Here is a 25,540-nt window from a genome sequence, read left to right on the forward strand (position 1 = left end):
ATCTCTATTTAATCGAAGTTTGAGCAAAAATAATTTTTTCTCTCAGCCCTTTCATTCAATTGAGTGTCACTAAATCTACTAGAAAATTTCCACTTAAACTGATTAAAAAAACCTTATAACATTTTTATAAAAATAATATTATTTTACAAGAAATTAATTTTATAATTAAGACAATTGAACCTATGAACAATCGTTTTCATTTATAATCATAAAATTAAAATTTCAATTTAATAAAAAAATAATGTAATTCTTATTTTTATCCTCTGTATTTTGTTCTCTCTATTTTTCTTTTTTAAAAAATGTAAGTGCTTCTATTTTTACCATTATTTTTTTATAAAAAAATAAATATTTAAATTATTATATTTAAAATTGACGAGTGAAAATCAAACTTTACATGCAAGTTAAGCAAACTTTATTAGAAATTAATTTTTTTAATGTATAAACAATTGGAAAGATTTTATTTATTTTATCACTTTCGCTTTAAGTGAAATAATTTTATATTTAATGTGATGAGTTTAATAAATTTAATGAATGTATATACATAAAAGTTCACTGAAAAAAATGATAAATCTTTGTATATTTCATTTATATTTTATAAAATATAGAGGGTGAAATATAAATATTCTAAATTATAAAAGACAAATAAATATTAATTATAGTGTATAAAATAACTTTTTTCCTCAAAAAATAGATGCATGCACGAAATAAACTCTACATTTTTCTTTTATTCATTTGTCTACCCGTTTTGTTCCACCATCATCATCTTTATATTATATTCCATTGCGATCTATAAACTGTAAGATCGAAAACACTAGAAAGAAGTAAATATTCATAGACTAGATCTCTTTCACTATCGTGAGGTCATGACACTCGAGAGCGATTTCCCTTTAGGCATGCGAGTTCTTGCCGTCAACGATGATCCCGCGAGCCTTAAGTCGTTGGAGAACCTCCTAACTCGATGTCAATATAACGGTACTTGCTAAAAACTTTCATCCTTTACTCTCCTTATAGATCTTCTAATACCTATATTTGGTGAACAAAACAATAATTGCCATTTTTCTAAATTTATTAAAATATTTTATCGACTAAGACATTATTATTGATTAAAATCATTTGTATCATAATATATTTTATTTATTTGCTCTAACATGTGTTCATAACAATATAGATAAATTGTGTTGAGTATATGTAAAAAATTATTGAAAATATGTTTGTTTGATATTGTAATGAATTGTGTTAATTAACACTTTTAATATATTTTTTTTCTAGTTGAGGTGGCGACTCGGCCTACGATTGCGATGAGAATCTTGAGAGGGACTAGAGACCGACAATTCGATATGATCATAACGGACGTGCACACGCAAGGCATCGATGGGTTCAAGTTCATCAAACTCATCGATGATCAATTCCACATACCCGTGATTAGTAAGCTTTCATTCTCAAAATTGTTTTTAACACGGGATAGAAGAACTAGATCTAACATATATATAACTCATTCCTTTATGGATCATGCTAGTATATTCAAACTAACCGAACCGATCGAATACCCAACATTTTGTTTTCGTGCAGTCGTATCAGAAGATGAAAGGCGAGAAACGATCGCTAAGGCGGTGGCTCACGGCAGCTGCGACTACTTGCTGAAGCCGGTGAGGCTTCAGGAGCTGCGCAACATATGGACGCACGTCCTAAGAAGGAAGATCGTATCCACCGACAACATCTACATTTTGCAAGATGAACGGCAGCAATTTTTAAATGTCGCGGTTCCGGACGACAAACACAAACACAAACACAAATACAAGATCAGACCCATCCCTACAGTGACAGAACACGGCCGTGCCAAGGAAGCCCAGAGAAAGAGACTGAGGTGGACCGAGGAACTGCACCACAAGTTCCTTGCTACTGTTCACACGCTCGGATTGAACAGTAAGTCTTCATTTGAATTATAAGACCGTTAGGTTATCATGTGGATTATTTTCAGATTTATTTTAGTGATCAGCGAAAAATTTTTGTAGGCCTAAATTATTCACCTTTAAAATTAGTCGGAAAAAGGTCGATATTGATAGGGTAATTTACTATGTTTATACAACTAATCATCTAAGATGACATTGAAGTTAGGCCTACACCTTTGAGTCGTGTTAAAGCTACCTCTTTTTTGTTATCGACATTTCTTTTGTTCTTTTTCCTTGCAGAGGCTGTGCCCAAGAAAATAATCGAACTCATGAAGGTTGACGATCTGACTTTGGATCATGTTTCTAGTCATTTCCAGGTGAATTTTGCTTATTTCTTAGCTTTTAATTGTTATTAGTTTGTGTTTTTAGCATTTTATTGTAGCATAAATTGGTGATTTAAGCACGCGATTTGTTGCGACTAATCGCAGAAATATAAGCTTTATGTCAAGAAGCTCAGTGCAGTCACAGGCCACCATGCTCTCGTAGCTGCTCAGACAAAACTGGCGCTAGGTCATGACTTGGTTCCTCTAAAAACCCATCAAAGTATCGAGATCGTGCCGAATTCCCAACCGGATTTGCCCCAAGGAGTGCCTGCATCATCTGAACTCCAAGATGCAAATACTAACCACCAAACTATCGGGATCACGGATAATTATCTACTGTCTTATCATTCGAGCCAACAACAACAGCAACAACAACAAGCACAACTGATGGATGCAAGTGGAAACAACTCTTTCATTGGTGCCATTGACAACTTTCCTCTTGAGACCGCGGGGAATTTCCAACCAAATTGGCTTCAAGGATTGCTTGTGCCTTCTGATCATCCAAACGACAACATTCCTCTGGAAGATGGGCCACAACTCGCGAACTATTCTCTTTTGGATCCGACCGAACCTTTCTATGACTTGATTGACTTCAACAGTCTCAACCAACTTCTGCAGCATGATCAAACAATGCAATATGATGTTGCAGCAACTGAGCCAACTGCCACTGTACTAAGTGATCTTCCTTCAGTTCTGATGACACCGCTCTTCGGTGATTCGTTCAACTCCGACTCCGATTTCTCTCAAATTCTGCATCCGATCATCTCCAACGACAACAACCCGAACTTCGGTAACCATCTTATGCAGAGTCCTCAGCCGGAGTGGCACCAAACATATGACCAAAACTCCTCGTCCTCCTCAATGCCAAACTTTGAGGTAACTAGTACCAATTTGCTGCATCAGGCATCATCCGAAGATGATCGCAACGCGATGATCAAGATTCATGAAACTGGCCAAGTTCTTCAGTATGCCTCTGCCTCTGAGGAGGGCCAGTAAAGTAATGCTCACTTGTCTCTTTTAGATGAACAAAGCAAACCTTCTTGTAAGGTTTATACTTATGCAAATGACTTTTGAAGAGTATTTTTGCCTTGATTATTCAACTTTTGTTTGGTTTTTCTTTGACGAGTGATAATCCAAGTGTCTGTACTTTGCTCGGCTAATCCTAAAGGTAGGTCGTCCTCCTGATTTGCCTACTGGCTAAATCCAGAGCAGAGATGTGGCTCTAGTCCAATCTAAATTTTTTACTTAGCCTATTAAAATTCACCCCTCCCATATCCAAAGTCCAACCCATCTCCTTAAGTTCAAGCCCCCCAATCTAATCCAAAGCATTTGAAATTCGAATTCTAATTCTCCTATCGTTTTTTAAGTGTTTTACTATTGCACCACATCAATCTTTGATTTCCTCGTCGATTTAGTAGTTAAACAAAGATAAATTAGATTGTTCTTGAGGCTAAGCTCATAAACGCTTTATTTATGGGTTATGTTAGACATGACTCGTAGTGTGTTGTATCAATTTAACCAAACTATTGTTTTTAATTTTTTTTTTTCATCTAATTCTTAGTCCATTTTAGCTTTGATTCGCACAAAATATCTTGTGTAATCTTTTTTTTGGAGACCCTATTTTAGAGTAATTTTTAAAATGATAATTAATAAAAAAAATCACCATCAATATTTTTTCCCCTCACTTTATTCCTCTACTCATGATAGAACAAAATAATGAATGGAATAAAGAAAAAAGAAGAAAAAAACTCCAGTTACTAAATATGAATAATTAAATAGTTGTAAAATTTTCATTTTGCCTTCTATAATTTATATATTATGTTGAAAACACTCTCATATAGTTTTAAGTTAGAATTTTAAATTTGATTTAACCAATCTTTTGCCCTAAGTTATCACATGATAAAATTGTAAAATGAAGAGAGTTAATTTTCATCAAGCCGGGAGACATTCAAGATGTCTTACTCAAATTTTTAACTCTCTACAAATAATTATAAGATCAATGGTGAAATGGCCGGATTCACATATGATTTATTTTTATAAAAAGAGGTTAGAATTTTGAGTTTGGGCTGCGCTATTTCAAAATATATAATTTAGGTCCCTGCCAACTAATTTTACCATATACCCCTTGGATTAATCAAATTACAACGGTAAAAAATCATTTATTTATATTCATTCTACATATTAATTAAATAAATAAATGTGAATAATTTGTTAAATTAAATAAATAAATTTAAATATATATATGCGTTTAATTTTATTTATGAATAATATTTATAAATATAAATAAAATTTATTACAGCACTAAATAAAAATTACCACTGATTACACTGTTGTTAGATGATGCCACGTGGATTCCTAAGATTAACTGTTGAACAAGACACCATTATTATTATCGTAAAATAAATAATAAAAAATAACTTTCAGGCCTTGCTTTGATTGTTGCCTGTGCTGAGGTCAACCCCGCAACTGCTAACGACCGTCAGTTTCCGTGAAAGTTGAACGGGTGTATTTCTCTAAAGGGAGGGCATGAGTGGTCGATTTAAACCGGTCCATCGTCGACGGAACCATAAGAAACCAAACGGCATTATGTTTCTTGGTCAAATTCAGTCAAAATGCGAAGAACCATTTTGTTCCTCTCCGTCTTTAATGCGCTGCTTGCTTTCCTCTCCGAGCGAAACCCTAGGATATCCGGAGGTGGTAGTTCCGATGGCGGAGGAGGCAGATTCGCTGGCGGTTACGGAGGAGGAGAAGCCCGTCAGAGATGGAGCTGACGGCGGAGCTTCGGATGCTGAGAAACCCGCGAGCGCTGATCTCGCGCCGGCGGAAGCGCCGACAGGAGGAGGCTCTAGAGCCGAGACGAAGGCCGTCGCAGAAGGGAGGTCGTTTTCGCAGCTTCTGGCGGGTGCCATGGCTTCGCCAACAGGGAGCTCCCGTTCGCCGACGATCCTGACCGTCCCTGTGGTTGCCGTCCCTTGCTTGTTGACCCCTGCCTCGTTGATCGAGTCACCTACGTTCCCGGTTGGTGGCGCTAATCTTTTCCCCTTTCTAGCTTGAAGCTTATGATTCAACTATGCTACTCGAACGCAAAATGAGATTTTTTTTCCCTTTTCCGGAAAGACGAGTTTCCATTTTCTAGATCTCATGTCAGGAACAAATTGTAGCTCATATGTATGCACAGTAGTAATACTCCTGCATAAGGGATTGAAACGTAGTTTTTTTTTTTTTTTGAGTTGAGAATTGGTGGCAGTGAGATGAATACGCTTGGCAATCATCCACTTTTTATCCTTTATCAATTGACAACTATTTGCAAGTGCAAACATATGTACGAGTAACATGGAAGCTGTAGGTATGCTTTTATCTACAAGTTTCAGATAAATACAATATCTTGTTAATTCCACTGGGCTCACTGCAAAGGCCTCTTTAGAATTTGTTTCTAGCCACTTAAAGTGAGTGCAATAGTGAATTATACTCTGACAGCTTGCTTAGAACTTTTTATTCCGTTGACTCACAATTGTGCTGGTTTTCGCTATTAGGTAATAAAATCTCATGGCTTTGAGATATTGTGAAGGTAAGTATGTCTTTTTTCTATTATTCTTATGGGTATAATTACATGTCTGTACATTTATTGGATTAGTAATTTAAACCCAGAGAATTTGTCTCAACTCCAATTCCAGGAATAAAAATATTATCACCTAATGAAAATTAAAAAATTAAGTTTTAAAAATTTTAAGATTTGGAAGAATTTACTTTGGCAGATTCTTTGTTTTGCTTAGGATAGTAGGCATTTTTTTGCTAAATTTTTTGTTTAATTTGGTTCGTTTCCTAATTTGCAAGTCGATTTATTTCCTAGTTTGATTGGGGTCCTTTTTGGCATAGGGAAATCTCTTTCCTTGAATTGTTTTAGCTTGTTTTCAATTCTATTTGGGTTGAAGGAAGCCTTCAAAAGGGATCCAATCCACTCTTGTAAATTAATAGTTTGCATATTAATATTTCTATGTTTGAGGTTTTACTCTCTATATGCATTTTTTTATCCCTTCTGCCCTTCTAGTGTATGAAGCTGTATAAATTCTCCATGTGAGATTTGATCCACTTTCATGTTGCATCATCAAGCTTATGAACTTTATTTGTTAGCCCACAACTTCTAATGCAGACTAAATTGGGGTGTCACACAAATTCAATCTAAAAAAAAAGAATTTAACTAAACAATCAAATTTAGGTATTACATATGTAATATGAGTTTTACCTATATATTAGCGCGACACAAGTCGGAGAATTCTCACATAGTGATTTAAATAAGACGAATTTTTATTGAATTGAAAGCCAATAAAATAAATCAATCTAATCAAACTTCTAACAAAGTTTCTCTCTCTCCTAAATTTAAACATACCAAAACTGTTTACCACCTTCAAATAAAACGAGGTACCAACTTAAACACATCCTTAAAAAATTATTCTCCTAAACAGGAGTTCTTACAAAAATAAATCCTTACCAATCAAAACTTCAATTTAAGCAGAATTCCTATTTTGCATCATATACACTGTGGCTAATGTCTAAACTCTTCACGAACTTGATTGTTTGCTTAAGCTGTCTTGTTATCATGGTGCTTCAAGAGCCTTAACTCACTGCAAATGCAGGGGCTGTAACACGTGACCCTCACTAGCAAAACCCTCACCTCGTGATTGCTCAGTTGGAAGGCATAGATGACAAAAGGACAAAGTCCAAACACGAAATTTCTTATAAGAAAAAGTATCAGAACACAATTGATTGAAGACTAGATGGAAGGAGGATAGAACAAGCTCATATGTCTAACATACCTTTTGATCCTGTCCGAAAATTGTGGAGACGGCTAGCTGAGAATGTGACTTCTGTGTTGACTGGATGTAAACATTAGTGTTAAGCCAGGAAAGGGATCTCTGACATTGGCCCTCCGACATTCAAGTCAGTCACCGGAAAGATGGAAGGAAATAGAGCAACAGTAAGCGCATACGTGAATAGTAAATATCACGTACCTCCGTCGGTACATGAATCCCCCCTTTATATAGCGCCCCAACGGGCGATGTACACACTCCTCGAGGCATATGCACGATCTCCAAATTGTCTTATGAAAGGACCTGTTAGGTAAGTGTTTCTGACACCATACCTTAACAGGGCATGCAAATCCCGACAAGACAGAAGCTTCCGTCGTACGATCCGCCTATTAACCATGCCTCGTTGTTAGCGGCATTATCTCCCAAAGGGATATCAAAAGATATGAAAGGGGTCCCATTGTTTGACTGAGTGGAGGAGCCGCTTGGCCGGGGATATCCGCCCGGTCAACCTCTGCTGCTTCCCTGCAATGACTCGGTTCGGTAGATTATTTTCGCCCGACCGAACTAACGCTTCGGTCGTCCCAATGTTCTTCTGCTCCGTATTAAGCGCCTGATGATCTTGGCTGTACAGGCGTTATGCTTGGACCAGCCCTTTGCCGGTCGGGCGCTTCATGCCCGATCGGATAATGCAGTAGAGCTCCGCTCAGCCCCCCCTTTGGTGAGCCCGTTAGTTCTCTGGCATTGACTTCCTTGACTTTGACCTCCACGATGGCTGCTATCTCCGTCCTTTGACCCAAACTTGGTGGGTCCCTCCTCTTTATCACCGCATCACAAGTCTTCCCCTCAAGTCTAGTCGAAGGAGACTGCAAGTCCGACTGACTGGACAAGTAGCGTCTTTCGTGACCTTCACATCTGATTGGACCTTCTTTGTTCTCGAGCTCCTGATCGGATTACATAGCCCTCGCCATTCTGCTGACTTGGGTGTGTAGCTGCCGCTCGAATCCTACTTCATAAGCCTGGGGTGGATCGGCTGCTCGGCTATCACATAGTCAGATATCTGTGCAGATCGGGATGGTTAATGACAACACTTAGCAAATTTTTCCCCTCCTCTGCGCTTGCTCGGCTGAGCGCCCTTTGCTAGTGGCTGACATCATCTAAATTTCTAGAAGACTGTTCAAATCTTTGATCATTATAGTCGAGCACGCCACCCATGTCTTTTAATTAAGCCCCATTAATGCTTCACTGTAACCGGCTGCCACGTGCCCCACTTTCTGCCACCGCACGCTCGACGTGACAAGCGGATATCCGCTGATGATGTGACGGACACCTTTTCAAATTCCACGACTAGATTTTATCCTAGTTTTGCACAACCCTTGATCGGATGGTTCAGAGCAATCGCCTGCGAGGCTTATAACCCCTCATTTGCTCGCCATCCCCCTCACACTTCTTTGAGTTTTCTTCTTCGCGCACGTTCCTCGACGTTCTTTCTTCGTCTTTGCCGGTGGCCTTTCCCAGTAAGCCTTCTCTTCCTTTTTTTGTTGAGTTTGTGATTTGCTTCTTCTTGGTTTCGCTATCTCCCTCAACCTCCTCCTTCCGTCCCCGGGCTCTGGTACACTTCCACCGGGTCTAAGTTTAATCGGGCTGAGATCGACCAGATGCGACTCATTTACCGTTTCCCCTTCGATTATCGGATTGCTATTCCCTATGCCTATAACCAGCCTCATGAACTTCCCGTCAGCTTCCTGTCCTTCTTTAAGGATCAATTCTACGTCGGTCTTCGATTTTCCGTTCATCCTTTTTTCTATGTAAATATTTTCATATTTCCCTGCACCAACTAGTCCCGAACTCCTTTAGGTTGCTGTGCGGGGTAGTCGTGTTGTTTCGTCTGCACGATATTTCCTTAACGTCTCGGGTATTCATTATTTTTATTATCCCAAGTTGTCCGAGCTAGGGACCTTTTTGTTCCAAGTCCGAGTGGCCTTAGTCTTTTTTGAAAAAATGCCGACCTCCAATAAGCACTAGAGAGAGCGCTATTTCTTCGTTCACTTTCCCACTCGGCTAAACTTTTTGACCGGCTGGCAGATGGAAGTGGTTCAGCCTCCGTCGCTCTGGAGATACTGAAGCCGATCGGACTATCTCCAAGCAGCCTCCAGTTTGGACGGTCAGAAGTATCACATCCGCTGCTGTTGGAGAGTGTCTTATATGTGTTCGGACTGAGCCCGATCCGAACGCGGCTGTCGTCCAGCCTATATATGCTTTTTCTTCTCTTTATCTTTGAATCTAACTGATTTGTCTTCCTCTTTTGTAGCCTAAATCATGTTGAGGGTGCGTATGAGCGGCAAAAGTAGGTTTGTGGACGGAGAAATCAATTCTGCAGGCGTGGTAGAGTTGGAGAGTCGCGATCTACAGCCGGTCATCCAATCTGATGATCCGCTCGGCGATGTGGGCGAAAATACAGTTGCGCCAGCGAAGGAGGCCATACGGCGACAAGCGATGCCGCTGCTGCTATAGCCAACCTCCCTTCCAAACGACCATCTCTTGCGCCGATCATTGTGCCATCAGAATCCGCCACAGCTACATCGGACGAGCCTTTAGTCCGTTGCAAGAGGCATTGTGGGGAAGGTTCATCCCGCTCGACGACCTCCACGTCGCAGATTTCCACCCGTGTTGGCTCTCGTCCTCCCTTCGAACGAGGTGAGGCTCCATCGCCTGCCCTTCTCAAGCAAGGAGCCGCTGTGCTCCCTACGTCACTGTCATCTGACCGAAGGCCCTCGCTGTTCGGGTTGCCGTCGAGGACTATCTGTGCGCCGCCCATCGTGTACATGCCACCGCACTCCTCGTCGGCAGCACAAGTATCCACCATTTGATCCTCTCCCTTGCTAAGGTCCACCGACCAAGCAACCTTCGATCCTTCAGGTCCGAGCGGCCAAGGCATATAACGACCATTCTTCACTTACCCACGGATGAATGGCGCCATCTGGACGGCACCGAGCCTCGCTCCCCCGAGCACTAGATAAGGATGCAAGGACCGTTGGCACAGGTCTGGGTCGATGCTAGGGCCCGTGTGACGACCATCTCCCTAGGGGAGCTCGCAGATGGCCATACCTGGAAGGCCATTGGGGTAAGTACATTATCCTCATTTTGCGCTTGTCTATCTACCGATCGACCATGACTAACCCACTCTATTACAATTTTGGGTCGAAAGCCTGGCATGTGCCAGAGGCTAGCTTTCCTGTAGCTACAAACCCCGAGCTACCAATCGGAGGCTTCTCGGGCACGTCTAGGGCAGTTGACTGCGAGGTGGCCCAATTGAAGGCCGATCTGGAGAGGAGTTCCGAACGGCTACAGGCAGAGAGGAGTAAGAGCATCGAGCAGGTCTTATAGCTGGAACGACTCAACAAGCAGGCCAACTCCTTCGAGGCGAAGCTTTGAACCATTGAAGACTTGGATATTAAGAATAAAGAGGTTCGGGTCTTGGCTCATAATCTCAAGGAGGCAAAGGCAGCTTTATGTACCGAGTGGGAGAGCCGATCGGCTGAGTAAGCCGCGGTGCGGGTCCAGCTCGCTGCCAAGGATACTGAGCTGGCCTCACCGAGTTGGAGGCATCCTGAATAGCCTTCAAGATTTATCAAGAGGGAGAGCCTAGCCGGTTTAAGGTTTTCAAGAGGGATTACCTTTGCTCGGACCCACCCCTTCAACGACCGGCTCACAGACTGGGCGCTTCGCCTCTTTAATCTCGGCATTGATAGGACCCTCGACCATCTGAAGGACGGTGGCTCTCTTCCTATCTCACTAACCAGCAAAATCATCAACCGGGAGAAGTTGACCGAGTCGCTACCAGACGACGTGCTTGACTATCTCGAGTAGCTCCCCTCCTTGGCGGGGGTGCTGGGGGTGAACGTATTCGCCTTTTTTTGCCACCTCGAGTAGCTCCTCTCCTTGTTTTGCAGGCTGCCTTTTATACCCTCACCAAGTACTTTGTAAAAAATTTGCTAAGTGTCAATGAATCATCACCCGTTCACTAGGTGCTTTGTAAAACATTGGCATCTTCACCGCCTTCTAGCGTTTTATAAAAATTCTCCAAGTATGCATTCTTGTACCCCCGTTCGTCAGTGTAACTACTCGACGTGCCATCCGACAGTCAATTTCGGCGCACGCCGAACGAAATTTTTGCTTTCTTGAGCAAGGACCTCGCCGGTCGGCCGTGCAGTCGATTGTTATAGTCGTCACATAACTTACCATTGATTTTAATCTCGGGTTTATAGCCGCTGCTCGGTTGTTGAAGGCGTAGACAGGGGTTTATAGTTGCCGCTTGACTATTGAAGGCATAGACAGGGGTTTATAGTTGCTGCTTGACTGTTGACGTAGATTAGGGTTTATAGTCGCTGCTCGACTGTTGACGTAAACTAGGGTTTATAGTCGTCGCTCGACTTTTAACTTGGCCGATCGGCGCAAGAGTCTGGGACATTTGTGAATTTTATTCATTGTTCACCTGTATTTACAGGATATACGTCGATACAATTTTAACTGAATTTAACCACATACCTCTCATCTGGCCCTATAGGGCTGGAGATGGTTCGCGCTTCAAGGCCATTCGAGCCTTCTCCCATCCTCGTCCTGCAGGTAGTAGACTCCTGAGCAGAGCTTCTGAATGACTCTGTAGGGTCCTCGCCACAGAGTTTTTAATTTGGTGACGTCGCCGATCGGCTTCACTCTCTTCCACAGCAAGTCGCCAACCTGGAATGACCTTGAGATCACACTTCGGTTGTAGTTCTGCTTCATGCGTTGCCTGTACGCCATGAGCCGAACGACGGCCTTGTCCCGTGCTTCATCTACCAAGTCGGCCTCCATAAGCCTCCACTCGGCATTTCCCTCGTTGTAGAGCTGCATACGGTCGGACTCTACTCCGACTTCCACTGGAATCACTGTTTCACTTCCGTATACCATATGGAACTGGGTGACGCCGGTTGTCTCTCTTGCTGTAGTGCGATGGGCCCACAATACGCTGGGAAGTTCATCGACCCAACTGCCTCCAGCATGGTCGAGCCAAGCCCACTACCCCCTAAGGAGTTTCCTGTTGGTGACTTCCGCCTTGCTGTTGCTTTGAGGGTAGATCATTGAGGTGAAAGCTTGCGCAATGTCATGGCCTTCGTACCACTCCTTGAGCCTCCGTCCTGCGAACTACCTTCCGTTGTTCGAGACGAGCCAACGAGGGATGTCAAACCGACATAAGATATTTTGCCATATAAATTTGATGACCATATGCTCGGTTATCTTGCCTAACGGTTCGACCTCCACTTACTTTGAGAAATAATCTACTGCGACGAGTAGAAATTTTCGTCCCTCGATCGCCAGGGAAAAAGGTCCAATGATGCCCATGCCCCATTGGTCGAATGGACAAATACCGTGGACACTTTCATCTCCTCGGTGGATCGGTGTGGGATGTTATGATATTTTTGACATGATAAGCAAGTGATCACTGTCCGAGCGGCATCATCTTGCAATGTGGGCCAAAAGTATTCCGCCAACAGGATCTTTCGGGCATCTGCCGCCCGGATGACTTCCGTAGGAGCCCTGATGCATTTCTTGAAGGATGTATTCAACGTCCTTCGATCCGACACACTTAAGCAGTGGCCTTGAGAAAACTCCCCCGATCAAGGTGAACCACCTGACCCTCTTTTTCAACAAGCGAGCTTTCCCCTCATCGGCTGGTGTGACACTCGATTGGAGGAACTTTATCAATGATGCTCTCCAATCACTCGGGAAGCTTATTCTGTCCATCCTATCGATGTGTGCCACCAACGAAATCTGTTCGACCTATTGATTTATCACGATCGGCGATAATGAACTGGCCAATTTAGCTAGCTCATCCGCGACCTGATTGTCTGATCGGAGGATCTTCTGTATAACCACTTCTTGGAAGTTTGCCTTCAACTTCTCGAAAACTTCTGTATATAGATTGAGTCGGGAGTTGCTTATCTTGAACGCCCCCAATAACTGCTGAGCTGCCAGCTGCGAATCCGAGTGGATGAGAACTCTTGTGACTCCTACATGCAGAGCTGCCTGTAAGCTGACTATCAAGGCCTCATACTCAGATTCGTTATTTGTAGCACGATAAATCAGCCGTATGGACAACTGCATCTTGTCCTCTTGAGGCGAATCTAGAGGATGCCGATCCCGTTTCCATGCTAGGTGGATGAACTGTTAGGATCAAAAGGAACTAGATATCTCCACAATGACATGATATTGTCCACTTTGAGCCTAAGTCCTCATAGCTTTGCTTTTGGGCTCTACCCAAAGGGCCTCATACCAATGGAGATATCTTTTCCATGTATTTTCAATGTGGGACTATATTTGTAATCTTGCAACCCAACAATTCCCCCTCAAACGAAGGACCACAGGATCTCCCTCAAGTATCGGGTCACTCTTGACCTACTCAGGGCTTCCCTCCGAGCATCGGGTCACTCTTGATCTGTTCAGGGGGGAGCCTCCCCTACTTCGTTCAAGGTTTCACCCATATGGTTCGATCTTGGATTATGGCATGTGCTTCTTCCGATGGTTTGTCCGGTGAAGAGCGACCTCGCTTTGATACCAATTGTAGGATTGAAAAGAATTTAGATATCTCCATAATGATATGATATTGCCCACTTTGGGCCTAAACCCTCATAATTTTGCTCTTAGGCTCTACCCAAAATACCTCATGCCAATGGAGATATATTTTTCTTATAAAGTCATGATCTTTCCCATGTGTTTTCAATGTGAGATTATGTTTGCAACCTTGCAACCTCAACATGAACTATCTACGTAGATCTTCCAAGTGGCATCCGACTCGGCGTTCTGGACCTTGGTCACGAAATCAGTCAAGGCTTGTGCTTTGATCACCGTTCGCGGTTGACATTATATGTTGAACTCGTTCAACTCGGTGGTCCATTTGATTAGCCATTCGGACGCTTCTGGATTAAGGAGGACTCTCCCCAATGCACTATTGGTCATCACAACGATTGGATGTGAGAGGAAATATGGACGAAGCCTCCAAGCGGTGAGCACTAGCGAGTACACTAATTTTTCAGGACTGGTATAACGAGACTGCATCTTTTAATAAATGACTTGGAACATACAGGCTGTTGCTCAGGGTCGTTCTGCCTCACCAACGAGCCAACTGCATACTCTGTTAAGGACAGGTAAATCTAGAGCGGTTCGCCGGTGTTGGGTTTCGGCAGTACAGGTAGGGAGGTAAGGTACTCCTTAAGTTCCTCCAGTGCCTTGTCGCACTCCGCGTCCTACTGGAACTTCGTCACTCGGCACAACACCTTGAAGAACGGATGACTTCGGTCAGACGATTTGGAGATTAACCTTGATGATGCGGTGATCCAACTGATCAACCATTAGGCCTCCTTCAAGTTACGGGGCGGGGGCATGTCCTGCAACGTCTTCACCTTGCTCGGATTCGTCACGATCCCCCATTCGGTGATGATGTATCCAAGGAAGCAGCCATTTTTTGCTCCGAACAGGCACTTGTTCGGGTTCAATTTTATTCCATATGCCCTCAGGGTTTGGCAAGTCTCTTCAATATCTGCGCAAAGGTTAACGGCTCGGAGAGATTTTATTAATATGTTATCGACATATATCTCTATATTGCGATCAATCTGTTGATGGAACACCTTATTCCTCAGTCTCTGATAAGTGGCGTTGGTATTTTTCAAACCGAACGACATGACATTGTAGCAGTAAATTCTGTCGGCAGTGATGAAGCTGAATTTCTCTTAATCCTCGTGAATGAATGACACTTGGTGGTAACCTTGATATTTGTCGAGCATGCAGATCAACTTGTAACTCGCCGTGGAGTCCACCATTTGGTCTATCCGGGCAAGGGATAGAAGTCTTTCGGGCAGGCCATATTCAAATTGCGGAAGTCGATATAGACTCACCACTTGTTACCCGATTTGGAGACAAACACGACGATGGCCAACCAACTCGGGAATTGTACCTCATGGATGTGGCCTGTTTCCAGCAACTTCTCTATCTCTCGGATAATCTGATTTTGCTCCGAGCTGAAGTCCCTCTTTCGCTACTTCACCGGTCGAGCGTCCGGTCGGACATGAAGCTCGTGCTGAGCTATGCTTGGCGAGATACCTGGGAGCTTATGTGTCGAGCAGACAAACACATCATGGTTTCGCCTAAGGTAGGCGACCAGCTCTGCCTTCTTTTCATCTGTCAGGTTAGCGGCGACAAATGTAGTGACTTTCGACCTATTGGGATGAATTTGAACCTCCTCCTTTTCCTCATAGACTAGCGCGAGAGGCTCTTCTATGAAGACATTCACTTCCGAGCACGGCATCTTCCGCGCGGCCCTTGTTTCAGATTTGACCATCTCGACGTAGCACCATCAAGTGGCCAACTGGTCGCCTTTAACTTCCCCCACCTCGTTGTCCACCAGAAACTTAATCTTCTGGCAGAAGGTGCACACCGCTCAGAACTCATTAAGGGTTGGTCGGCCCAATATGACATTGTAGGCGGACGGTGCGTCCACCACAATGAAGTTTGTAATCCTTGTCCTCTTGAGAGACTCCTCTCCAAGCGATATGGCTAGCCGCGCTTGGTCGATCGACAATACTTCATTGCTCGTAAACTCGTAGAGTGTGGTCGTTATGCGCTACAGGTTGCTCAGTCGATTTGCAGCTGGTCGAATGCCTTCTTGAAGAGTATATTCACTGAGCTGCCAGTATCAACAAAAGTTCGGTGAATGATATAGTTAGTGATTATTGCTCGGATGATTAAGGCGTCGTTGGGAGGGATCTCCACTCTCTCTAAGTCTTGGGAGCCGAAGTTGATCTTAGGTCCCTCGATCTTCTCCTTGTTGTATCCAACAACATGTATCTCCAACCATCGGACGTGCGACTTTTTCGCTCGGTTGGAATCACCACCGGTTGGCCCACCGGCGATCATTCCAATTTCACCCCGAGCGGCATTGTTCCGATTTTCCTCCTCTCGAGCCGATGGTCAGTTTCGCTCACCAGGAGTTCGTGCGGAACTTGTGTTATTTCTCCGTTAAAGCTGATGATGACGTTGTTCAGTCGACGTTCTCTCTTCATCTCTTTGCCCGACTAATCGGCGCCTATTATGCTGATCGGGAGATGGTGATCGACGGCGATATCCTCGTAGAGACGATCTACTTGAAATTGGAGTCACGCATGTTGTGCGTCGCCGACTGATAGAAGGAGCAAAACAACGGCGTCCATGACTTGCCTTTTGTAGCTTTCAGGCAATCTACTGCTACATGCTGCGCAACATGTGTTCTTGGCTCCTGGTGTGGCTGTGCTGCTCTCGATCGAGGGCCTTTCGGCGGTTGATGATTGGTGGTTGGCCGCCATTCCGCAGGGTAGTATGCTCGGCAGGTGCTTCCTTCCTCTGTGCCTCCTGGGCTTCCTACACATTTATATATTCGGTGGTCCTCCTGAGTAGGTGGTAATCTTTTGGCAGCCTTTGAATGAGGGAGCAGAAGAATTCCCCTTCGGTAAACCTCAGGGCGAAGACATTTACCAATATCTCCGAGGAGACCGATGGAATATCTATAACCATCTGGTTAAATCGCTTAATGCAAGCCCTCAGTGCCTCCTTGGGCCCCTGCTTCAACGTGAACAGATTAACACTTGTCTTTTGGTAGCGGCGACTACTGGCGAAGTGGTGCAAGAACGCCACTCGGAAATCTTTAAAACTGTGAATTGATCTGATCGGCAGGCGTCTGAACTAGCATTGCGCCGATCCGAAAAGGGTGGTGAGGAAGACCCGACACTTTACTCCATCGGTATATTGATGGAGTGTGGCCGCGTTATCGAACTTTGTCAAGTGGTCGTCCGGATCGGTCGTTCCATTGTATTTCCCGATCGTCAATAGAGTATAATGTCGGGGCAGGGGGTTGTTTAAAATCCCTTAGGGTGCGTTTGGTTCAAGTTATCATGTATAACTTTGGTTATGTGATTACTAAGTAATCACATAACCAAGGTTATGAGATTACTAAGTAATCACATAACCAAGGTTATGAGGAATAAAACATAACCAAATGTTGTTTGGTTCAACCTAGGTAATACAACAAAATTTTGTTTGTTTGAAAGTTTTAATGAATAACCTAATTTAATATTTTACTATATTACCCTTAGTTGCAAAACCAACAACCATATATATCTTTTAAACTCTATGGTTTTTTTTTTTTTTTTCACATTTTTCTTTATTTTTTATGTGTTTTTTTTATTTTTTATTTCCTTTCGTTTTTTTATTTTTTAAATTTTTTTTCTGTTTTTTTTATTTTTTTAAAAAAATTTTAACAGTTTTTTTCTTTTTTTAGATTTTTTAAAAGTTTTTTTCGTTTTTTTATTTTTTAAATTTTTTTTACGTTTTTTTTATTTTTACATTTTTTTTAAGTTTTTTATTTTTTACTTTTTTTTTTTTAAATTTAATTTTTTTTTTATGGTTTTTAAAAAATTGTTCTATTTTTTTATATATATTTTAAATTTTTTACATTTTTTATTATTTTTTTTTATGTTTTTTCATTTTTTATGTTTTTCTATTTTTTTATTTTTTTACAAATTTTTTAAGTTTTTTATTTTATTTTTTACATTTTTCTTTTATTCGAGGGTATTTTGGGTAAAAAATTTTGTTGAACCCCGGAATCAAGAAAAATCTCAATTTTTCGAGGTTTTTTGATTCCGGGTTGCATGTCCCTTTTGCTGACATATCGGACATGGAACATTACTCGAGAATCATCGATTACCTAAACTAAATAAAGTTTTCATTGATAACATTGGATGGATAACCAAGGTTATCAAGGATAACCCCCAACCAAACACACCTCTAGGAGAATTGTCGATTGATCCGTTCGGGTGAATCATCATTTCTGGGTGCTTTCCCTATCCTTGCATCTCGAATAGGTGCGTCGTCCGACGAGGATTTCGGTTCTCTGTCCACTTTGTATTGTTCCTCTGATGGAGTATGTAACAATACGCGATGAAAGGGGATCAGCGCATTGGATGCGTCTCCGTATGTGGCAATCGACTTCTTATTCTGTCCCTGAACTGACACATGATCCGCTTGATCCTTGTATCCGGCCTGCTGATGTTGTGGGCTCATGTACTTGGAGCTCAACCAACGTCTGCTGCTATTATTGCTTCACCATTTTTACTGCTCGGACTTGTATCAACATCCAGCTCCTCCTTTGTTAAAGTCATCGTGGTGAGTCATCTAGTGTCTTCCATCTTCACGTATTGGATACATGCTACGTTCTCACAAACATGCCAATATCTGATCCTGTCCGAAAATCGCGGAGATGACTAGTTGGGGATGTGACTTCTGTGTTGACTGGATGTTGCTGACAACGAGGCATGATCAACAAGTGTATAGTACGACGGAAGCTTCTACTGTCTTGTTAGACATGCATGTCCTGTTAAGGTATAATGTCAGGGATACTTTCTTGACAGGTCCTTTCATAGGACAATTTGGAGAGCGTGCCCATGCCTCAAGGAGCGTACACGTCGCTCGCTGGGGCGTTATATAAAGGGGGGTTCATGTACCGGCGGAGGTACGTGTTATTCACTATTCACACCTGCGCTTACTGTTGCTCCATTTCCTTCTATCTTTCTGGTGACTAACTTGAGCATCGAAAGGCCAACGCCGGGGACCCCTTCCATGGCTCGGCACTAATGTTTCTTGTGATTGCAGAGCGGAGCGAAGTCTATATCCAGTCAACATAGAAGCCACATCCCTAGCTAACCATCTCCATGATTTTCGGACAGGATCACCTTCCATAGGCATGGACTCCTTGTACGAAAATAGATTCCTCTGAATTTGTTGTGTCTAAAAGGAAATTCACATATCTCCATAATGATATGATATTATCCACTTTGAACATAAGTCCTCGTGCCAATGGAGATATCTTATATCCTTTTAAACCCATGATTTTTTCCATATCTTTCTAATGTGGGACTTTGATTATATTCCAACAATCCTCTTTTTAAATGAAGGACTGTCATTACTCTTATGGTCCGGGCCTCCTAGCAAGCATCCGGTCACTCTTAACCTGCTCCGTGCCTCCCTGTGAGCATCCGGTCATCATGATCTGCTCTAGGCCTCCCCGTAAGCATTTAGTCATTCTGACTTGCTCCGGGTTTCCTCGCAAGCATCTGATCACTTTTGACCTGTTCCAGGCCTTCCCGTAAGCATCCAGTTACCCTGACTTGCTCCGAGCCACCTCGCGAGCATCCGGTCATTCTGACCTATTCCGGGCCATCCCGCAAACATTTGCATCCTATCACTGCTGACCTGCTCCGGCCTCCTGCAAGCATCCGGTCAACCTAACCTACTCCGGCCTCTCCTCAAGCATCCAGTCACTCTGACCTGCTCCGGTCCTCCCGCAACTTTGTTCAAGGCCACCTCATATGACATCTGGTCTGGATTATGACTCTGATATCATTTGTTGTGTCTAAAAGGAAATTCACATATCTTTACAATGTGATGATATTGTCCACTTTGAGCCTAACCCCTCATGATTTTGTTTTTAGGTTCTACCCAAAAAGTTTTTTGCCGATAGAGATATCTTCATCCCTTTTAGACCCATGTTCTTTTTCAAGTCTTTCATGGGACTTTGATTGTATTCCCAACAATCCTCTTCTCAAACGAAGGATTACCCCACATGGCATGTGGTCTAGATCATGACTTTGATACCATTTGTAGAGCCCAAAAATAAAACTACGAGGGCTTAGATCCAAAATGGACAATATCATGTCATTATGGAGATACGTGCATTTCTTATGGACACAACAGAATTAAAATTAATGTTTTGTCTCAAGCATTCATACATGATTTGCTTGAAGATAAGGTGGATAAGAGTTTTGTCCATGATCATGTCCACAATCGTGGTTAACTTCATGAGCAACAATACTATGAAGTAGAACTGGAACTTCCTTGTGTTGTGTTGTTGTATTAAAATTGTTCTAGATAATTTAATAAAATAACAAATAATCTGAAAATGATAAAATGAGAATCTATTAGATATTTTTCATCAAATGTAAGGGTAACTTTGATTTTTTTTTAAATTTAATTTTACAGGTAAATAGGCTTATATAGATTCTGGGTAATGGTAGGCTTGCTGGCAGGTTGAAGAACATGCCTGGAAGGACCCTACTTTGCGCCTAGATAATTTCCCTGCTGGCATCATGTGAGCTGGGAAACTCGCACCTGGAATGGGCCTGCAAGCCTTGTGTTGATCACTATTCATTCTATTTAGTCTTTGGCTCTGCTTGCTGCAGCTCAGCTCGTTGATACCTTTTAATCCAGTTGATGTAGGAGGCGAAGCACCTAACCCTGGAACTATAGCACATATCGAGGACATTATGCCACCCACAAACATCATTAAGACCAAAGAGAAAGTTAACCATCCAGAATTTTTACATCTACGCTCAAAAAATAGAAGGATTAAAGATTAGGCAACACATGGCAAGTTCACCTCTTTTTCCAACAAAGAGCAGCAAATACTCCTGAACTTATTGATCATTTTTTTTAAGATTGAATATTTCTACATGTGCCTGATAAATGAAAAAAACATTTTTTATGTGTACATTAGTTGTAAAGCATTCTGTATTTCCTTGATCATATATAGGAACAGAAAAAAGGAACTAAGTGGAAGATAGCTCTCTGTTGTTGATGAGCCAGTGGAAATGGACCAAGCATACAATAAATCTCCATGCAGAGGCATCTACATCATTCTTATTAGGAGCTGGAGAGGTGAGATGATGATTTGCTTCATCATGAAATTTGATGGTGGGGTTGATTGGGACCTTGAACTTGGACCAATGGGAGAAGATGCCATGAGATATGAGAGGATTGCACAAGGTAAAAATCTAGGGATAATGAATTACGGAAAGGAACCTAATTTTCTTATGAGAAGATGAGAACAAATAACCTAGTGTTAAATTTTAGGGAGATCCTGATCTTTCTTGCAGTTAATCTGGCTACAATACTCACATGCATGGATTTAAGAAGCCCCCGCGTAGGTCACATATGATGTTTTCTAAGTGAATTTGACGGGAAATGCATAGCAACCGCATATGGCATATGCAATCTACACATACTATTAAAAAATTTACTTGGTTCATTTGAATCAATTAAGATTTTATCAAATTGACTTAAAACCTGAATCTGTAATTTAGTAGCATGTAACTTGTTTTGACTTAGAAACTTAAATAAAAATTTTAGATATCAATACAATGTCCTTTAGAATTTTCATCCCGACTCTTTTGCCCTTACATATCACATATGCGTTATCTAATGGGTTGACTACATGCTCCTTACATAAGCTCTTTCAAACCCTAGCCATATATTTTCTTGCATTTGGGGGAGGGATGCCAGAGGTGGGGTGGGGCCGTGGGGGAAAGGGCAGCAACAGGGGAAGAGAAATAGGGAAACCATGATCTTGTTCCCACACCAAGTTGAGAGGAAATGATAGAAGTATAGTTGAATTAACTAGAATTCTGTGAATTATATCACACATATAAGAGACACAATAAGCATTGTGGAACTATAAATATTTATTCAACCGTCTTGAACCTTCACACTTTTATTGCACTAGTGATCACTACAAAAGTGGAAGCTATGTCTGAAGCAAGTGAAGAAAAGAAGGCCACAGCTGGTGGTGTAAAACCTGACCAGACCATTTTGATATTTACACTTATTTTACCTTGTGGTTAGCTTCTGCAATGAGTTGTGATAATTATATCGGGGTTCATTTGAATTTAATATTTTAATTTCCCACTTCTATTTAGATTTTTGTTTACCATAAAACATTTTTCATTATTCTGACATGGAATCGTCACTCTCTCTTTCTTTCTATTCAAGAAAATTGGGCAATCTAATATGTTCTTGTTTTAAATGGTACAAATTGACATGTGGTGTATTTGAAATGTCATCAAAGAGATAAAATGTATTTTCAAGTCAATGTGGTATCAGTCGAATTGTGGACATAACTTATATTAAAAAAAAAAAAATCTTTGGCAGCAAAAAAGTTTCAAACCAAATAATAGTTACAATTTAGTCAAGTCATTTTCAAATGTCTCATTATTTTACAAATGCTATAAAAGATACTTTTGTCGATACTTGATGCATGTTTATTATGTTCATAATTGTCTTGATGAGATTTAATTAGCAGCATATACTATTGCCACAATTTCTTAATTTGTCTTATTGTCTATGAATTTGTTAAATTATGTTTATCATTCAACTTGATTTCAAGTTTCTAATGAATTCTTGTTTAATTTCCTAGAAAAGCTGTAATAACTCTCTTATTTATGTTCTGAAAGATTCTCTTCAATCATTATTCCACATCTAATGCAGGGACAATTTGCAATGACCCATCAAGCAGTATTGGCAGCAGTCACAGCTCAGGCACAAATGCAAATGCAAATTGCTTATCCTTCTCCATCAGAAGCAAAAACAAATTCATTCCCACTACCTATTTCTCCAACTGTCAGCCCTATGCCACTGCAACAAATATCCCCAGCATCTGAGGTAAATTTTTGCATCTAAAAAGAAAATTAAGAGATCCTTCAATCTCCATTGATTTCTGAACAGAATTCATGTTATTTAAAAGACACACACAGATGATATTTACCACTGGCGGAAGTATGGCCAGAAGCAAGTGAAGAACACTCGTAATTCTCGAAGTTATTACAGATGTGCAGCCTCCAATTGTGCGGCCAAGAAAAAAGTTGAACGCAGTCTAGATGGAAAGATTAATGAAGTAATCTACAGAGGCAAACATAATCATAATCCTCCTCAAAGGTATCGTTACACAAGGGATAAAGGATCTCAGTCTGGGGGACCTTCTGGGGAGAATGAAACTTTAGATCATCCGAGCAATGAACCAAATGAATCAGATCCTTCAACATGTAAGACTGTAGTCCTTTCAGGCAATGACCCTCTTGAGCAACGCTTGTACTGCTCAAGTGACTGTGAAAAAGATATTGGCAACACAACCAAGAAAGGCCTTGCTGAGGAACCAGATCGAAAACAAAGGCATGTGATCTGGATCTGTTTGTGGATTCATGTTTCTATTTTCAATCACTACAATTGATTTTCTGCTATATGTATCACAGGCTAACTGAAAGTTGTAAAAGTCCTTCAACCCCTGTGCCTAAAACAGTTAGGGAATATATTGTACAGACTGAAATTGATGCTAGACACTTAAGCGATGGCTATAGATGGAGGAAATATGGACAAAAAATGGTGAAGGGCAATTCTAATCCTAGGTATGTAGCATATGGGATCAGGCACAGCTGTCATCTTTATATATTTGTTCCCTTCTACTTTTATATTTCTGATTAGAGTGTTCATCGAGATGGTTGCTTTTCCTTGAATCTCTAAACTTGGTTTCGTTGAGAATGTCTACATTGCCTTGGATCTCTAGTTTTAGCCATGTATTTTCCATTTCTAGTAGGTATATGCTATGCATTATTTACTATATATCACTTCTGATGTTATTTGACTCTTATGTAATTTCAGAGTAGTATTGTAAGCAATGGTCACTCTTTCCCATGAAATTTGTATTTTTTATCTCTATGCAGTTGGTAAATAGACAAGAACGGGATGCTCTATCCCATGCCAAGTTAGTTGGCTTGATCATGTGAAAAAGCAACCAGTCCTGAATAAAGTTGATTTTCTGGAGCATAGTTTTCTTCCCTTTTATTGTGTTTTAAAAATTTCTGAGACTATTGATTGATTGGCATGGTCTGATTTGGTTGTATTAGTTTTAGGAAGTTGAAAATTTACTAAGTGTAAATTTAGATGGATAAATTAAATAGTGGCATAGTGCCTATCAAACGATTATAACCTTCTTTTTTTTTTGCAGGAGTTACTATAGGTGCACCCATGATGGGTGTACTGTTCGTAAGCATGTCGAGAGGTCATCCCATGATGCAAAAGCTCTTCTTATCACTTATGAGGGTAAGCACAATCATGACCAGCCAACTCCCAAATATGCCAGTGATCAACAAACTGCTGAGGGTACTGCATCTGGTACCACTAAGGAAGTTGTTACATCTAGTTCACAGATGAACTCCTCCAGCCTAGCTACCGAAGTCAAAGAATTATCTGGCGAGAAAACATTAGAATTTGGAGCTGACAAGGCACTAGAATCTGCTGAGTCTCTCACAAGCACAAAGGACGCCAATGGAAGGACGAACTCTGATGGTGTGGTAACCCCTCTTATTGACAAAAAGGCAACAGAAGTTTCAGTAGAAAACACATGAATTGACTTGTTTGTCAGTTTTCGGTATGTGTTGTAGTCCATTTATCTTGTGACAGATCGATTGTTGTATTCGCATCTGTATAGTCTTTACTGGTGTAACTGGTGCGGGTTCACAAACAGCTCAATATAGTAGCCTTGTTTTAAAAGGATAATTACTAATCTCAGAATCACAGGAGTCTGTGTCTTGAAAAATCATAAACTTATCCTCCACCTAAAACAATAGTAGTCTGAGTGACACATTTGATCCCTCTGATTACGCAGAAGTAATTTCTACAGGGGGACCAATGTGTGGCTTTGTTCATTTTTGGAAGTCAAAATTTTGCCTCAAATTTTCATGGCAAAGGATGTTTATGGAGAATGTTGACATGAAAGCTTTTTTTTTGTGTAATATGCTACTTGAAAAATAATGAGATCATCTGCAGTTTGTTTATTGTATTCAAATACATTACGATACTACAGCTGACAAAATGCAGCATCCTAATTTCTAAAGTTGATACATAGAACATTTTGGCTCCATCGGGTTCTTCAAACTCAAGATCCTGTTTCAGTTACTAGTGAGCATTTTGTAAATGATAGCATCAATGGCTTCTACCTATTGTCTCATTTCCCTGTCAGTATTGGTAGAACTCATTTGATAGTGCCTGCTTTCTTTTGCTTGAATCTTTTTTGTGAATCACAACACGCAGAACTGAGTTTCATAAAGAATGTCATGGCTTTCTTTGCCCTTTGTTTGATTCCTCATCATTGAAGTTTGCCTATGAGTTTAATTCTCTGCTGCTACTAGTTATTCACATGAGACCGAACTCTTGCTACAATTCAAATGAAGTGGAATGCTTTCTTCTGTTTTCTCAAATGGTGCTGCATTCTTTGCAAGTTGTATCATATTAATGAGCTTCAGTCATCTTATTGTTAGTGGCATAAGGTGTAGAAAAGTTGTTTCATTTAATTCTACATTAACTTCTGTTGTTGAATATACAAACTTGGATGATGGTCTGTTGACCTTTGGATCTCACAAGAAATGCAAACTTAGGTGCAAACTGTCATTTTCCTAGGAATAAGAGGAAAGCAATTTGCTCTTTAAGTAATCTGTAGAAAAGTGGTTCATGTAGTTTTACACAATAAAACCACTGTTGTAGAACAAAGAATGGATGATCTTTTAACCTTTGGATC

The 25,540-nt window shown here is 41.2% G+C and overlaps 2 protein-coding genes across 3 annotated transcripts; both read left to right on the top strand.

The window, feature by feature from the left end:
- Positions 1–863: 863 nt before the first annotated feature.
- LOC122048816 (two-component response regulator ORR23-like) lies at positions 864–3,268 on the top strand. Its single transcript, XM_042610339.1, has 4 exons — positions 864–972; positions 1,570–1,923; positions 2,190–2,266; positions 2,378–3,268. Exons 1-4 carry the CDS (start codon positions 864–866, stop codon positions 3,266–3,268), a joined length of 1,431 nt encoding a protein of 476 aa, XP_042466273.1.
- Positions 3,269–4,852: 1,584 nt separating this feature from the next.
- LOC122047674 (probable WRKY transcription factor 33) lies at positions 4,853–24,803 on the top strand. Of its 2 annotated transcripts, XM_042609102.1 has the most exons (6): positions 5,155–5,290; positions 20,729–20,961; positions 22,459–22,632; positions 22,715–23,139; positions 23,220–23,372; positions 23,972–24,803. In XM_042609102.1, the coding sequence occupies exons 2-6, from the start codon at positions 20,944–20,946 to the stop codon at positions 24,369–24,371; spliced, it is 1,170 nt and encodes a 389-aa protein (XP_042465036.1). In that variant the 5' UTR covers positions 5,155–5,290; positions 20,729–20,943; the 3' UTR covers positions 24,372–24,803. The 2 variants fall into 2 exon arrangements, with proteins under 2 accessions (XP_042465035.1, XP_042465036.1); XM_042609101.1 differs by lacking the exon at positions 20,729–20,961 and having other exon boundaries at positions 4,853–5,290.
- Positions 24,804–25,540: the final 737 nt, after the last annotated feature.

The sequence above is a fragment of the Zingiber officinale genome, chromosome 2B (assembly GCF_018446385.1).
Source record: "Zingiber officinale cultivar Zhangliang chromosome 2B, Zo_v1.1, whole genome shotgun sequence".
NCBI lineage: Eukaryota > Viridiplantae > Streptophyta > Magnoliopsida > Zingiberales > Zingiberaceae > Zingiber > Zingiber officinale.

Coding starts and splice junctions, on each gene's coding strand:
- LOC122048816 (XM_042610339.1), top strand. CDS start 864: ATGACACTCGAGAGCGATTTCCCTTTAGGCATGCGAGTTCTTGCCGTC. Junction 1,924..2,189: donor TCACACGCTCGGATTGAACA/GTAAGTCTTCAT, acceptor TTTTCCTTGCAG/AGGCTGTGCCCAAGAAAATA. Junction 2,267..2,377: donor ATGTTTCTAGTCATTTCCAG/GTGAATTTTGCT, acceptor GACTAATCGCAG/AAATATAAGCTTTATGTCAA.
- LOC122047674 (XM_042609101.1), top strand. CDS start 4,859: ATGTTTCTTGGTCAAATTCAGTCAAAATGCGAAGAACCATTTTGTTCC. Junction 5,291..22,458: donor TCGAGTCACCTACGTTCCCG/GTTGGTGGCGCT, acceptor CATCTAATGCAG/GGACAATTTGCAATGACCCA. Junction 23,140..23,219: donor GAACCAGATCGAAAACAAAG/GCATGTGATCTG, acceptor TATGTATCACAG/GCTAACTGAAAGTTGTAAAA.